General features: G+C 40.9%; 1 protein-coding gene across 2 annotated transcripts; it reads right to left on the bottom strand.

Annotated features, from left to right (window-relative positions):
• Positions 1 to 4,840: 4,840 nt before the first annotated feature.
• Positions 4,841 to 11,181, bottom strand: CUNH11orf58 (chromosome unknown C11orf58 homolog). 2 transcript variants are annotated; one of them, XM_089521083.1, is made up of 5 exons: positions 11,011 to 11,181; positions 9,798 to 9,881; positions 7,424 to 7,484; positions 6,785 to 6,894; positions 4,841 to 5,456 (listed from the first exon to the last, which is right to left on the bottom strand). In XM_089521083.1, exons 1-5 carry the CDS (start codon positions 11,080 to 11,082, stop codon positions 5,244 to 5,246), a joined length of 540 nt encoding a protein of 179 aa, XP_089377209.1. In that variant the 5' UTR covers positions 11,083 to 11,181; the 3' UTR covers positions 4,841 to 5,243. The 2 variants fall into 2 exon arrangements, with proteins under 2 accessions (XP_089377209.1, XP_089377210.1); XM_089521084.1 differs by lacking the exon at positions 11,011 to 11,181 and adding an exon at positions 8,918 to 9,078.
• Positions 11,182 to 14,864: the final 3,683 nt, after the last annotated feature.

Here is a 14,864-nt window from a genome sequence, read left to right on the forward strand (position 1 = left end):
CCTTGGCTTTAGGCAACATCATTCTTCCCACCTTTGTCCCAAAGGACCATCTACTTGGCACCTCATCACCATTTCCACAACCTTTGCATTTCTATTGCTATTCACATGCACAACCTGCTCATTCCTAGGTTTAAAGGTCTGTTCCTGGGCACTTCACTCCATGCATCTGGTATGTGGCCAACGTCTTTCTCTGAGTCTCCCTTTGCATTCAGTGGGTACAGAATAAGATGATGGAAACTGGGGAAAGGGGAGAAAGAATGAGACGGAGTCATCCAGAAGTGTGATAGAAACTTAATGCATTTTCTTACAGTTCACCTATATTGCTCTTTTGTGATATGAAATGTTTTCTTCTAAACCCATTTGCTAATCCAGAACAGAGATAACCCATTGAATCAACTGCCAAAGGGTAAATCAACACAAGCATAAATCTCATTGATTCAATGGGTTTGCTCTCAATGGAGCAAATTGGCCACCTTGAGTTCCTGTACCGGCATGTATGGTGACACCTTTTATTTTTAAGTGGCCCTGAATAGATTTGTATCCTGAAGAGAAAGATATAATTACAACAAATAACAGTAAACTGTTAAATCATTTATTCCATGGTGGTTACAAAAAGAAAGAGAAAACTAATTCATATGTAATAGGTTGTAACTAGTGTCACTATTTTTACTTTAAAAAACAGCCCAAGTACTTTGGCCTTTTCTTCATAGTAATCTGTTATGAAAATAAGGGAAGTGGGAGGGGGGAATTGATTTTGGCCATACAAAGAAGTTGTAAATTAGTTTTGTTCCAGCTCTGGGGCCATCTGTCTTATCTCAAGTACATCCTGAACATGGGCCATAACAGTATGAACAGTAATGAAGTGAAGTACATACTCTTCCAATGGCATACTCAAAGACTCCAGGATTCAGGGGGAAGCCAGATAAAAGCAGCCTCCTTTTTCAAACCCAAACACACCTGCTGGCCATTCCATGTTTCCTGAATACTTCTTCCCTTTCTCCTGACAGTTCATCAGAACTCAAAGCAAAGAATGATGCCAAGCTTTGATTATGAAACCAAGCAGTGGCATTCTCTTTGTCTAGTACATTTTATAGAGGCAGCTTCAGTGCATAATTTAATCTCTTCTGGGGACTATAGTAAACCCACAAGAGATTTCCAGGAGCAGTCCGCCTTGACATAAGAACTAACATGTGCATACAATCTTTGATGTGAATTCCCCAACCATAGCCTTAGAAGGACCTGTAGCTTTGATGCTGCCCTAAAAATTGTGCTTTCTGAAAGAAACTTGTGAGCATCCTTTCTTAGGAAATGTTGTGTGAAGTTAGAGCACCTTGTAAGATCCTTCCTTTTTGACCCAAGGGATTCTTTTTTTCATAGCGAACCGTGGCAGAACATGTTTTCCCTTGAACACTGGAAGCCACTTTCTTTTCCCTTTGACTGACGTGTGTCTTGCAGTGGAGGTTACTGAGTAAACCTTTGTGTGGACCGTACCACTTCCTATTACAGATGGGCTGGGAAGTTGCTTGGATGAATATTTCTTCATCCCTTTCCTCCCCACTCCCCCAAAAAATCTAGTAAGGCATGGATGAATTTGATCCATAGAAAACTAGTATGACATGGAGGTTAACATATTACACTTCTAGATAACTGGATTTCTGACAAAGAATTCATTTACTGTTGAATAGAGGAGCATAAAATAATGCAAGCTTCTATCTGGAGTGGGATAGTCCAGAGAGTTTATTTTTTAATCTAGACCTAGACTTTTTGAGACCCTTTCTAGAGAAGGTATGTTGCTAAAAACATGCACGAATGGCCCAGTCACATTCATTAATAGGTCAATTCACCTTGCACTCTGAAGCTTAAGCTACATGGGAACTCATTCCTCAGCAGTCCCACCATAAACAAGTAGGGAGAACTCATACTTTTTCCCACTAAATTCAAAACCTGACAAACACACAGAGAGAAAGAATACCCACCACTGTATTAATTGCATCCTTTTTGTTGTTGCATTAGTCCTTCTGTAGGTTAGAGGATAACAAATTCAGACAGAGAGAGTGGCTGGTTGAAGTGAGTCCTCCACTTCCCCACAGAAAACCTTTAATTTTGACCAAGCCACTCTTGTTTAACATAGCAAGTATTTTAGGCCAGAGAATCTAGTGTTACATGAACATTACACAGACAAAAGCCTGAGTATACTATAACGTAAAGGGGAAGAGACATCTAAAAGGGGAGGGTGGTATGGAATGAACAGTCCTCCACTCAGTCTAAGGAACATCTAGTTACCTTAATCTCATCCAACAGCTATTGTTCATATAAATATAACCCAAGATATTAGAGGGGGCTGAACGGTTAGATCTGCAGCAACATTTAAGGGGAATAAGGAGAAAACATCATGATAAAACGTTAACATTATTCAGTAATAAAAGTTCAAAAAACCCATTCAAAGTAAAATTCAGCAATGTTTATTATTACCCACAATGCTGGTTTAGAACCATCTTAAAATATTACCTTGTTTTGAACCAATTAACGTTGACATTTTAAGATAATTTGCCATGTTGGTTTCCTTTGAGATTCGACAGTTTTCTGTTTACTTTCAATATTTTTACATGCATTAATATCAAAGTATTTTAATTCTCTTTTCCATTTGATTTTTGCAATGTTTATTTGTTGTCATTTGTGGTATTGTCTTTTTGTCTCTATCCTCTCTACTGTTACTATCAGAAGCTTCATTCACATATTTGTAAGCCATTGTTTTTTTTTTTTTTTTTGAAAGCATAGCTTTCGCAAGATAGTTCCTTTCATTAAAAAAATATAAAACACTACAAAGCATTATCTTGCAGCACCATAATTTTTAACATATAGGTGTTAAAAGTAAAGCAAGTCACAGAATCACATTGATGAATTCCACACATTCTAGACAGCCACCAATTTTAAAAACTTTCTTAAAATGTGTATGTGCCATAAATATAATTTGCAGGGAGATCCACAACCTGGTGGCTACAACTAGAAAGGTCATGTCTCTTCTGCACACCAACTGAACTAACCTAACAGGGAGGCCTCAGAAGGGCCTCTGAGGAAGAATTGGCACTGAAGAAAGTTCATCCAAGTGCAGACAGTCCTTCAAGTAATCTAGTTTCTTTGTTTCTTTATTCATGTTTATTGTTATTGCCTTGTAAGCCGCCCAGATTCCTAGTGATTGGGCAGCATATAAATAAATCCTATTATTATTATTATTATTATTATTATTATTATTAATTATTAACAAACTGTCAAGGTCACAATAGTACTTGTTAACTGGATCTAGAACCAACAGATTTTCTTCATTCAGCTTACACACCAAGATGTTATTAAATGGATGAACTGGACAAATAATACTCATTTAAAGGTGCATAACAGATTTATGGCCTTTCAATGCCAAATACAAATGCCTTCACAGTAGTTATTTTTCATAGTACAATCAATTTTACTTTTTAGTTTTGGGCACAACTGACTGGTCCTTTAGTTTCCACACTATACACATTATATTTTCTATACAAACTGGACAGGCAATACAAATGATGCAGGGCTCAGGTTTAACTGTTTTTCCAAGACCAATCAGCATCATGAAGGTAACATACTGAAATAGTCTGGAAGTAAGAACTGGTAAAGCAACAATTCTACTCATATTTTGTATAGGTTAAGCTCCACCAAATTATGTTTGGTTTAGTTCTGATTCTGACAATATTCTACAACCCATCATCGCCTTCCCTCTGGAAAAAAAAGTATGTGAAAAGGAAACAAATAGGCGAAACAGCATTATTTGGGAAGGCCTCTTAATAAAGGACTCAATGGAAACTGTCTAAGGCTACAGCAGCTTTTGCTTCTTTTCATTTTGCAGCTGATGAAAACACTCAGGTCCTCTTACCACTACAATGCAGCTAATGAAAGCACCAAGGCCCTCTTCTAGACTTAATGCTGGCACATCCGGTCTGCTCAACTGTATCACTCCCAAATCATGTCATGGGTTGTTTTTTTTCTGTTGTCATGCTCCCTTTCCCTAAGGCTCCTCACGGATTGAGTAAAATCTGCTGCATCTTCCAGAAAATAAATCAAAGCAGGAATTAAAATCTGCACACAACACTGGAGAAGGAAAATAGCTAACCGAGTGCTTTGACTGGTCTCTGAGGATACATTACCACCTAAAGATGCCATATCCTCAACACTGGCTCTAAAATATTGAAAGAACAAGCATCTAAACTTGCTTTGAAAGGAAAGGATTGAAAGTGAAATATTTCTCTCTGTGTATGTGTGGACTTTATCATACAGGGGAAATTGGGGGCTTTAAACAGCAAAAATAGCTTGAAAATGGCAATTAACATTATCCCGGGAATAAACAGGCAATAAATAGCAACAAATCATTCATGCGATTTCCCTGTAAATGATTTGCTGCTCTTTATTGCCTGTTTATTCCTGGGATAATGGCACTTTATTTGCAACGTTGTATAAAAATGTTAATCACAATTACACTATTTTCACATGATTTTCGCTGTTTAAACTCCCAGTTTTCTGTGTGATAAAGTCACGTGTTACAGCTTAACACAAACTCACCCATTTAGAGTTTCTTCTGAAATCAATTTCTGAATAGTATCCCCACCCCTCCCAAAAGCCATTCACAAACACTTGCATATGAAGGTTATTCCCCTCAAATAGTTTCTCTCTCCCTCAGTTCTTCATTCGGATGTTATTTTCAAGTTAATGTTACTCATGGACACAAATAGTTCATCACAGGTGAATGAAATGCAACATAATGTAGTATCTTAAAATTCTGTTCTTATGGGGACATGAGCAAGACAACAGCAGCTCCAATTCTCACTCTTTAATAATTACATCATTCAAAATCTGAACAGGATGCTGGTTTTAAAAAAATAAACCACATAAGGACATCAAGAATCATTTCAAGAAATCATTTTAACAAGCTTAGAAAGGTTCATAGCGATCATGGAATAGGTAGACAGAAGAATAATGTAACAGTAGGTTGAGAACTAAGTTCACCTCCCACCCAATTTTATTTTTATATTTTACAAAACAAATGGATACAGTCATGCTGATAAAAATAGTTGCATGGCATTGGGAATGCAAACACTACTCTTCCTCTAAAAGGGCCTTATTAAAACCATAATAGAAAGGTCTGTGCTGTAAGCAGTCCAATACTTTGCACTGTAACCATAAGGCTTATTTTGCTCAAAGGCTAATTTGATTTGTAGTTATGTACCACTGGATTTAACAAACATCATTTTATAGTTGCTTTTCACATCTTTCTTGGCTTGAGAATCATCTGCATTTCTGTGCTTTTCAGTAGATGGTGGCGGTTCTGCAGCTTCTTCTTGCTCAGAGTCAGAGTCACTTTCTGAGTCCTCTGAGGTTTCTGGCTCCAGGGAATCTCTTGTATCTTCTTGCTCTTCTTTATCGTCACCCAACTAAAATAAAGAAGCAGATTAAGGAACAAGGAAAAGCTTTGTCCCATTTTTTAGCAGGAGACCTCCTGCTGACAATTGTTATTTTGCTCCAGTCACCACAGTAAAATAATTAAAGCTTTGCAGCAAAAATGTTAAAATAATTATACAATGGCTATTCTATTCTATATCACACATCATCATACAGAGGAGTAATTCACCTAGATGACAAGAGTTGTGGGATTATAACGGTATCCTATCTCAGACACCAAAAATGTGTTGATCATTCTCAGACCACTGACATCTACTCTTATGGCACTTCTTTTTGTAAAACAAAGTAGAAGACATTTTAAGGCAGAACTAGGGAACCTTTATTCCTCAGGTTGATTTGTCTTACCACTCACATAATCCCTTAACACTGGGCCTACTGGATAGGACCTCTAGGTCTAAAACATCTGGAAAAAAAGGTTCCCCAATTTTTTCCAAGGAAAAAGTCAGAGGAAGGAACACACAATTCAACTTTGAAAGTTAAGAACAGCAATTTATACCATACTCCATAATATAACTGTTAATTTGATTTTTCATATCAGCAACACATTTGCTGTGTACCTAATACAATACTAATAGCAGCTCCCTAGATAAGGAATGAATAATATTTTTTTAAAGATAAAAAAATTGACAACTTTTTTTTACAAGTACAATACCAAGGAAATAATAAAATATGATGTGGGGCCAAATTTTGTTGGCCTGGTTTAGTCCCTTGGATTTGGTTGGCCATCTTTCCTCTCTATAACACAATGTTATGATTGCAGGGCATAAGCCATGAAACTCTGTAAAACATGACTTTAAATTATGTCCAACTCACTGACATTGAAAACGCTAGAGGTCTAAGCCAACAGGCACTGGACAGCTAGGAGCCACTATTCCAGTGGAAGCACTTTCCAGACTGCACCTGCAGCAACCCACCATGGCTGTTTGTGTGTGTGTGTGTGCGTATCTTCACATCACATATCAAATTAGGATGACCCCATGAATTTCATAGGGTTTTCTTAGACAAGGAATACTCAAGAGGTGGTTTTGCTGGTTCCTTCCCCTGAAACAGAGCCTACAGCGCCTAGTATTCACTGGTGGTTTCCCAATCAAGAAGCACAGTGGCTGTAAAATGTGGTATGAAATGAGAAGGTAGTGATATGAAGAATGGAGAGCACAGCGTATTTAACTCAACACGCTGGCTAGACTAAAACACTACCTATTCTACTAAACTGTCCTGCAGTTTTGTCATCTCTATAATTTTTTTAGCTGCTGAAGAAACTTAACTTCTTGTGTCACTTTCTCAATTTAAATATTATTACCTCACTGAAACCAAGTCCACAGTGCCGCCGGTTCCTTCCTGACATGGTGCTGTCCATGCTTTGCTGAAACTGAGTCTCAAGCTCATCATTCATTTTCTTGTCTTCTTCCCCTATAAATTACATATGCTGATTACCATCCAGTAAAATGAGCAAGCATCTAATTTCAACACAAACAAAGGACCACAAAGCCTTTTGGCATTAAAACACCAAGGGAATCATGAATTGTTGGCAGGACTTAGCATGTGTTTAACCATACAACAGAACAGTTTGAAAGGCCTTGCAGAAGTTGTCCTAAGGAAAATTTTGGTTTCAGGAATGCAGAAAGAATCCAGTCTCAAAAGTTATGAATGAAATCTCAAGTGAGCCATAAATGAACACAATTCACCAGACTGTCAAACTCACAAAGCCAAACTTCTGTTCTTCTCTATGATCACCCAACACAGAAAATGAATTTACCCAACCCCCTCCCCTCAAAGGTGACTAGGAGTATGAGAAACTTTAGATACCTGCTTTATTAAGTTTATTGGGTGGCTTTGAGAATGTCGCTATTCAGGCAGAAAAGGTGGGAGTCTCTGGAATTCATATACATTTTTCAGAAGGTATGTAAAACTTATTTCCAACTCATGCTTGTTAACTGACCTGTTCTAAAATGAGAGGTTGATTTGTGGTCTCCAATAACAAGGCGTCCGGTATGTTCTTTCTAGAAGAAAATAAAAGTTATTACTGCAGCATAATGGCTATGTTAGTGTGTTATAGCAAAACAGGAAGATGTGTATGGCACATAACTAACATATTTGTTGTGGCATAAGCATTCATGGGCCACAGCCCACTTTAAGGCATTATTTGTAAGTACCATGCAAAGAGCCAGCATGGCGTAATGTGTGAATGACCCTGGAGACCAGGGTTCGAATCCTGGCTCAGCCATGATATCCACCGGGTGACTGGGCAAGCCACACTCTCTCAGCCTCAGCGGAAGGTAATGGGGAAGACTCTCTGACAAAACGTGCCAAGAAAACCCTGTGACAGGTTTGCTTTAGGGCCGCCTTAAGTCAGAAATGACTTGAAGGCACACAAAAACAAAAACAACAAACCATGCAAATATGGTACATATTGATAACTTGCAGGGAGAATTACAACACCATTGAGCCACATCAGAGAAGTTATCTGTATGCAAAGGAATCTTGTAACACCTTTGAGACTAAATGAAAGAAAGAAGCTGGTAGCATGGGCTTTTGTGGACTTGAGCCTGCTTCCTCAGATGGCTGTTGTGGCATAAGCTTTCATGTGCCTTTAGATCTGTTTACTGCGCTTGTTTTTGCACTCACCTTTCCTACGTCTACATATGTAACACCTTGAATCAGAAGTTGATGCCATTCTAGTGGGGGGGGGGGGGGACCCAAACCAAAATGAAGCCAGGTTTTCATCATCTTGATTGTTTACATCACAAATTCAAGGACTACATTGTATGCTATATGAAAATTACACAAAGTATTAATGGAATTAAAATTTCTTCTTAGTGGCATTAGTTGATTGAGGCAAAGTATGTTTTCTCTCAATCCCTTGTAGAAGATGAATTACTTGTAAGTCTTATTTCTGGCATAACTGATACTAATTCATGCAGAAAAGAACTGGAAAAGGCTTTAATTGCCTATGCTTAACAGAGCTGTATGCTAGGCATCTATGTATATTTCAAGCATATTAGCTGAAACTAAATCCAACTGCTAGCTCCAACTAGAATAGACCCAATAAATTAATGGGATTTATACATTCAGCACTGGATCCAATTGCCTAAATGCTAATGTTAGTCTCAACTAGAGTAGAACCAGTGAGTCAACTGAATTATGAGTAGATTCACCATTCAACAATTGATTCAACAGGTCTACATAACTGACATCAACCAATAGCATTCTGGGTAATGAGTTTACTGTAGGTGGACCTAGCAATTGGATTTGAATTTATGTTGAAAAACTGAACAGTTGCTGCATTAGAACCTATTGTGCCTAGCATTCAGAGGATTAGTTCATGATCATATTACCTATAATATCAGTTAGGCCATTCCTGCTCAGTGCACAGAGTATAACTCCCGTATCAGTTTCATTCATCAGAAGACAAGTTGCTTGTTTAAACACACACCTGAACTGCAGTATTACCGACACATGGGTGTGCTACAGGTGAACTATTTTTTTTCCTGCCATACATATGCATGGCTTAAAGTGACATCAAGATGGGTGGACACCCTAATATTTACATGGTGTGGCAGTCCATAACACAGAAAGATCATCATGTGCATGTGGCTATAAAGAACAGCAAAAGAAAAAGTTCAGAATTACACTTTTATAAAGAGATGCATTTGTAAATCTCTAGTTATACATTATAGTCAGAAATCATAAAAGAACAAAACAATAGATTGGAAAGTTATTCAGTACAAATAAGAAATCTTGCAACTTCTTTATATTCTGGCATGTATTCTGATCCACAAAGCTTAGAAGCTTTGAAAGTGTCACAAGACTGTTGTTATGCACATCTTAGGCATACACAGCGGCTGCTGGCCTTCAGTGTCAAGTTCTCAGATCCTTCCATGAAATAAGGTATCTTCCAAGGAAAGCATGATTAATAAACAGCATTGTTATTAGAGTAATTTTACTTTGCTAGCTATAGCAAGCAAGGAATGCCATAACTTGTATTCTTATCAGAAATACTGAAACAGAACATCACCAAGCATGATTAGTCAAAGTCGGGGCGGCATGCAGCTGCCCCTTTTACTGCCAGATTGGGCCACAGCTTTATGGCACTCCCTTTGCACTGCACTGTGTGGATGCAGTGCCAGAGAAGCACCGAGGCGCCATGCGCAGAAAGTGCGCGGCCTCACGCTGCCCTGTGGGAGGAGCTGGGGTGTGCGTCTTGTAAACGCTATGCCCCGACTCTGCCCCCAATACGGCATGAAGTGCCAGTGTGCATAGGGCCTAAGTCTCTCTTGTCATATCATCAAGTTGTTTAAACGACAAAGCCTCACCTTTCCAGCACCCATAAGTCTCAAGAACTTTTGCTTTCTTTCTTCATTGCCTAAATCTGCTGCCTCCCAGCTGCTAGATCCAAGCTGCAAAGAGAGAAGGTGGCCCTTGGTTACATAAGGAGGAAAGATTAACCAGCTGCGCGTACATACACTCAACATTACATTATTACATATTCTGAACTGTGAGATAGTAGTATATAACTTCCACTCAGCAACAATTCCGTGTGACCCCCTCCCTGTGTGTGTACATCATGTTTCCGTGCGTAGTTCAACTAACGCTAGTTAAGAAACATGTCCGCAATTCTAAACAGAATGTCGTGATTTACACTGCTGACAAGCAGCATTAAACTCAGGCAACTAAGTTACTATGTGAGTGGAAATGCCAACCATAGTTCCAGAAGCAAGGCATGGAGGCTATAAGAAGGCAAGCTCCTTTCTAGGAAGGCAGAGGCCTATTGCCACGTTTAAACATGCTAAGGAATGGTTCTTACAACAGTCGAAAGAGCCTAAATGAAACCTATGTGACTGTTTACACACTGAGAGTGGCTGCCAATAAGCCCAAGTAGTCAGTCTGTGCCATGTCCCTTTAGCGTTCAACTAGGGCGACCCGCCTTCAGCTAAACCCGACTCCATCCAGTTGCTCTCCCCGTGTGAACAGAAACAGGAGCAGGAGAGAGATGGAGGAAACAGGAAGGGCATGAAGCTTGGAAAAGCGATGTTTTCATCAAGGGTGGGGGCTCTTCGGGTTCCCTCTCCCACGCATCGCTCACAGGGACTGGGCAGGGCGCATCTTTAGGAGGAAGAGCTCCTGGGGCTCCTGGGCCCTCCCTTCCCTCTGCAGCTGACAGGGAAGGAAGGCAGTCTTCACGTCCTGCTCAAAATGGAGGACCTTGTGGGAGTTCCTCCCAGAGACAAAAGGCGGAAATGGAGGACAGGTCCGGGGGAAAGGGGCTTAGTGAGGCTCAAAACGGAGATAATTCTGGGAGTTCCTCCCGGACAGGAGGCTGAAATGGAGGACAAGTGCCTCAAAATTGGGGACTCCTCCCAGAGAAGAGGCTGAAACGGAGGACAGGTCCTGAGGAAGGGGCTCTGGGTGAGCGAGCGAGTTCCTCCCGGACAGAGGCCCCAGACCCTCCCCACAAAGGCCCCCGAAGTGCAAAGGACAAGTCGGCCCCCTTCCTCCCTCCCTCCCCCCGCGGCCCCTCTTATTCACATCGGGGGAGGCGGCCCTCTTGGCTCCGTGGCCGCGCTGCTTCTCGGCGGGGGGCTCCTTGGCGGCGCTCATCTTCCGCTCCAAGCCGGGGCCGCTCGCTCGCTCCTCGCCGCCCCTCAGCTCGGGCCTCGCACTGCGCAAGCGCCAAGAGCCCCGGTGCCTCTTGGGAGTTGGAGTCCCGCCCCTCTTCCTTCTCAGTCGGCAGCGAGAGGAACCTTCCTGTAGAAACTCTTCCCCCACAAGCCTTGGCGGCCGATTATCGCCCGGCTTGTGATTGGCTAGAGGCGGGAAAGGGGAAGGATTTCATTGGCCGGTTTCGCTACAGTTTTCTGGCCCCGCCCCTTTCTCTCTCGGCCTTGGAAGGATTCCCAGCTTTTGGGCCGCCAAATGTTTTGGACTTCAGCTCCCATGATTCCTGGCAGTTTGCCTTCATGGTTAGGGCTTCTGGGAGTTGAAGTCCAAAAACCCTGAGGGACCAAACTTTGGGAACCGCTGCATTATAATAATATTAATAATAATAATAATAATAATAATAATAATAATAATAATAATAATAATAATAATAATAATAATAATAATAAATAATATGATAGGGGGATTAAGGCAAAAGCAAGGCCGTCTAAGGCTCTAATCCTGGGACCTTTAAAGGGGGAGAGAACATCCTCAAATGGAGGAGTTGTAAACCATTTGCTGTTGCGAGATCTCGACAAATTTCAGATTATTTACGTACAACTGACGTGGTTCCATGCGAGGGAATCCTGGGATTTGTAGTTTTGCTCTGGTGCCACAACAAACTAAAACATCGCATGGAGCCATGGTAGTTACAAGTGATGTCAGTGTGGTTTATTTCTGCCACGTGGCTAAATTCAGACACAATGCAGTTTGACATCACTTCTAAGTGCTTTTTAAACTCCAGTTTATGGAAACCTGCGATGTGTAGTTTTACAAGGTAACTCAGCTGTCTCTGCCAAAGGGTGCCTCGCCAAACTACAGATCCCAGGGGCTCAGCAGGATGCAGCCGTGGCAGTTGAAAGTGGTTTGGTGCCACAGCAAACTACAACTCCCAGAACTGCACAGCCTTGAGCCACAGCAGTTACAAGTGGTGTCAAGTGGTGGGTTATTTCTACAGTGCAGATGCTAGAAATAAAGTAACACAGTTTGACACCACTTTAAGTTCTGTGGCTCCATTTTGTGGCATTCTGGGATTTGTAGTCTGAAAAGAGTTTCTGGTGCCTCACCAAACTACAAATCCCAAGACTCCTTAGGATGGCATAATGACAGTCTAAAGTGGTGCCAAACTGCCCTGGCATTTTGAGGGAGTCCTGTTTGTTTAAGGGTCTTTATTTGCTAAGCAAATAAAGCCCCCTGTTCCATCCCAAGACTCACTTTCCCCCTTTCTTCTTCTTTTTACTTTCCAAACTCAGTACTTCTGATGTGGGCTCCAGAAAGTTCTCCCTCTCTTCTCACCGCTGTCTTCCCAATCAAATCACACAAATTAGTCTACCTAACACCAGAACCATCTGATGCATTGGTCCTAATTCTTCTTCTGCAGGCAGTAAATCCACCAAGTCTCCTGAATGTGACAGAGGAAGAGACTCCCATCCTAACAAATTCTGATCTGCTAAAACATATTTTCAGCTATAGCATTAATTGAGGAATCTAGTGAGTTGGGAGAAACTGCAATAAAAAAACTGTGAATTCACAATTTAGCAAGTCAATGCCAAGCTCTGGAGGAGTGGACAGATACTAGCTGGCTGGCTGGAACTCCAAAAATGCTGGAGACAAAGAGTCAACCCAGTATGTTGTGGTTGGCTAATGGAACACAGCTATTCCATAGCCACTTGGAGCACTTGTTTCTTGGCATTGTGTTGAAGATCCTTTATGGATGGCATTTCCTTCCATGGTGTACTGAGGGTCTTTGGGCTTCTGCAGGATTTACTGCTAGTACGGTGCAGTGGTCTGAGGGCTGGACTAGGACTCCATTGAGAGCCAAAGTTGGAATCTCTAGTTGGCCAGGGAATCCCACTTGGTGTCCTTGGGCAAGTCATACTCTCTTAAAATGCAGCCACACTGCAGAAATAATCTGGTTTGACACCACTTTAGCTGCCATGGTTCAATGCTATGGAATTCTAGGAATTCAGAGGAAGACAATGGCAAACCTTCTCTGAATAAATCTTGCAGAGGAAACCCTAAAATGGGATCACCATATGTCAGAATCAGCTGAAGATGTTACCCAGGCTGTTTTATATAAATTTTGGAATCAGTGATAACCCTTAATGACCCCTGGATGAACTCTAGCAGCCTGTCCGCCATTACTGGCAAAGCGAGAGGACATGTACACCTCCCCTAAGGGAGTTCCCATATTAACATCTCAGAGGGTCCAGGGAAGTCGCATGAAGGGATTATCTCAAGGCTGGGAAGAGTAAAAGGATTGCCTTCCCTGAAGCTATCAACCTCCTCTTCGAACCTATTGTCCAAGTGGCATAAGCCCTTTATACTATCTAAAGCAGACATCCAGGTGAAAAGAAAATCTTTAGAACACCTTTGTTTTGGCCAAGCCAGCCTCTTTGCCTCAGGCCAGATTTGGCCTATAAAATGTCCCCACTTTGGCTGCTCAGCGCGCCATTTACAAGGTCTACTTGCTCCACGTCAGTCAGACCTCTGTTTTGGTAGCCGGCATTTCTGCTCAAACCCAGGTTGCGGAGCAGGCTTGTCTCACTGTCCATCACCTCATTCGCTTCCCGGAGGGAATCTACATTCTGGTAAGCATCTCCATTAGTAACGCCTGAAATCTGTTCCTATTTTCCAACCCTAATTTTCCTGAGTCCTGAGTGTGTGTGTGAGTGTATGCGCAACGCATGTGTTTTTCCCCTATCTCAATAAATTAGACATCTAGTTATTAATATCCATCTCAGCTTTATTTATTGGGATCCCCTGGTCTACTCCGTATATATATCGGGAGACGATTCTGCAAGGGCCGTCGTAGCAGGCCCTCCTCTTGCAATATTTGAGCTAATAACAATAATAATAAAATTCCCCTAAACGGACCCTTGGCTACAAAGACACATTATACAAACACAGATTGGCAAACCTGGCCCAGTCCCTTTTCCAGTCTATGATGTCAGTTTATGACTCTAGTATTAATGCAGTATCTGCTTCTGATTAAGTACTGTGATAAGTGTTTCTACTATTAACCAGTCTATATCAGTGGAAGATAGGAATAGATATACACCCATACCATCTGAACAAACTAAAAGTAAATGAGAACCACAATGAAAATTCCAACTAGTTCTTACTTTTGTTTTATGAGATAAAACAACATTGTTTCCTCCCTATAAAAATAATGTACCAAAAATACCTTTCTGTCAACATTTGAAAGCTCTTTCAAGGCCCATGAACATAAAGGACAGAAATATTCCCATTCTAAAATGGCTTTTATATTTTGGAAACTATTATAAAAGCTGTGCTTTAGAACACTCCCTCATCTTCACAAAATAGTTATGAATGTATATCAGTGTTCAAAACTGCTTTCATATATCTTGTTTTCTTCTTGAGTGCTACTTTCTTGAGAGCTATGTTCACGTGATATGCCTTGAATTCTTTGTAGTGGAAGAACATTTTATGAACAGCACAAAAAAGAAAGGATTAGTGCTTAGTGTACTTTATACTGGAAAATGGCAGCAATAAAAAGGTCAGGAGGAGATTTATCTTTGAAAAGTGAAGTTCACTGCCGTGTAAAAACAGGAGAACAGCTCTGGGTTTTCCTCATTCTATTCTTCCTAGTGATGAGAACATGTACGTACATACCAGGCTGATTTACACAGGCAAAATGTTTGCATGACAATCCCATTGTT

The sequence above is a fragment of the Sceloporus occidentalis genome, unplaced genomic scaffold (genome assembly GCF_023333645.1).
Source record: "Sceloporus occidentalis isolate IW3139 unplaced genomic scaffold, rSceOcc1.0.p SCAF_4, whole genome shotgun sequence".
NCBI lineage: Eukaryota > Metazoa > Chordata > Lepidosauria > Squamata > Phrynosomatidae > Sceloporus > Sceloporus occidentalis.

Excerpts from the sequence above, each read along its gene's own strand:
- CUNH11orf58 (XM_089521083.1), bottom strand. The coding sequence starts at position 11,082 with ATGAGCGCCGCCAAGGAGCCCCCCGCCGAGAAGCAGCGCGGCCACGGA. Across the intron at positions 9,882-11,010 it reads AGAGGGCCGCCTCCCCCGAT|CTTGGATCTAGCAGCTGGGA; the intron begins GTGAATAAGAGG and ends CTCTCTTTGCAG. Across the intron at positions 6,895-7,423 it reads AACCTCTCATTTTAGAACAG|GGGAAGAAGACAAGAAAATG; the intron begins GTCAGTTAACAA and ends TGTAATTTATAG.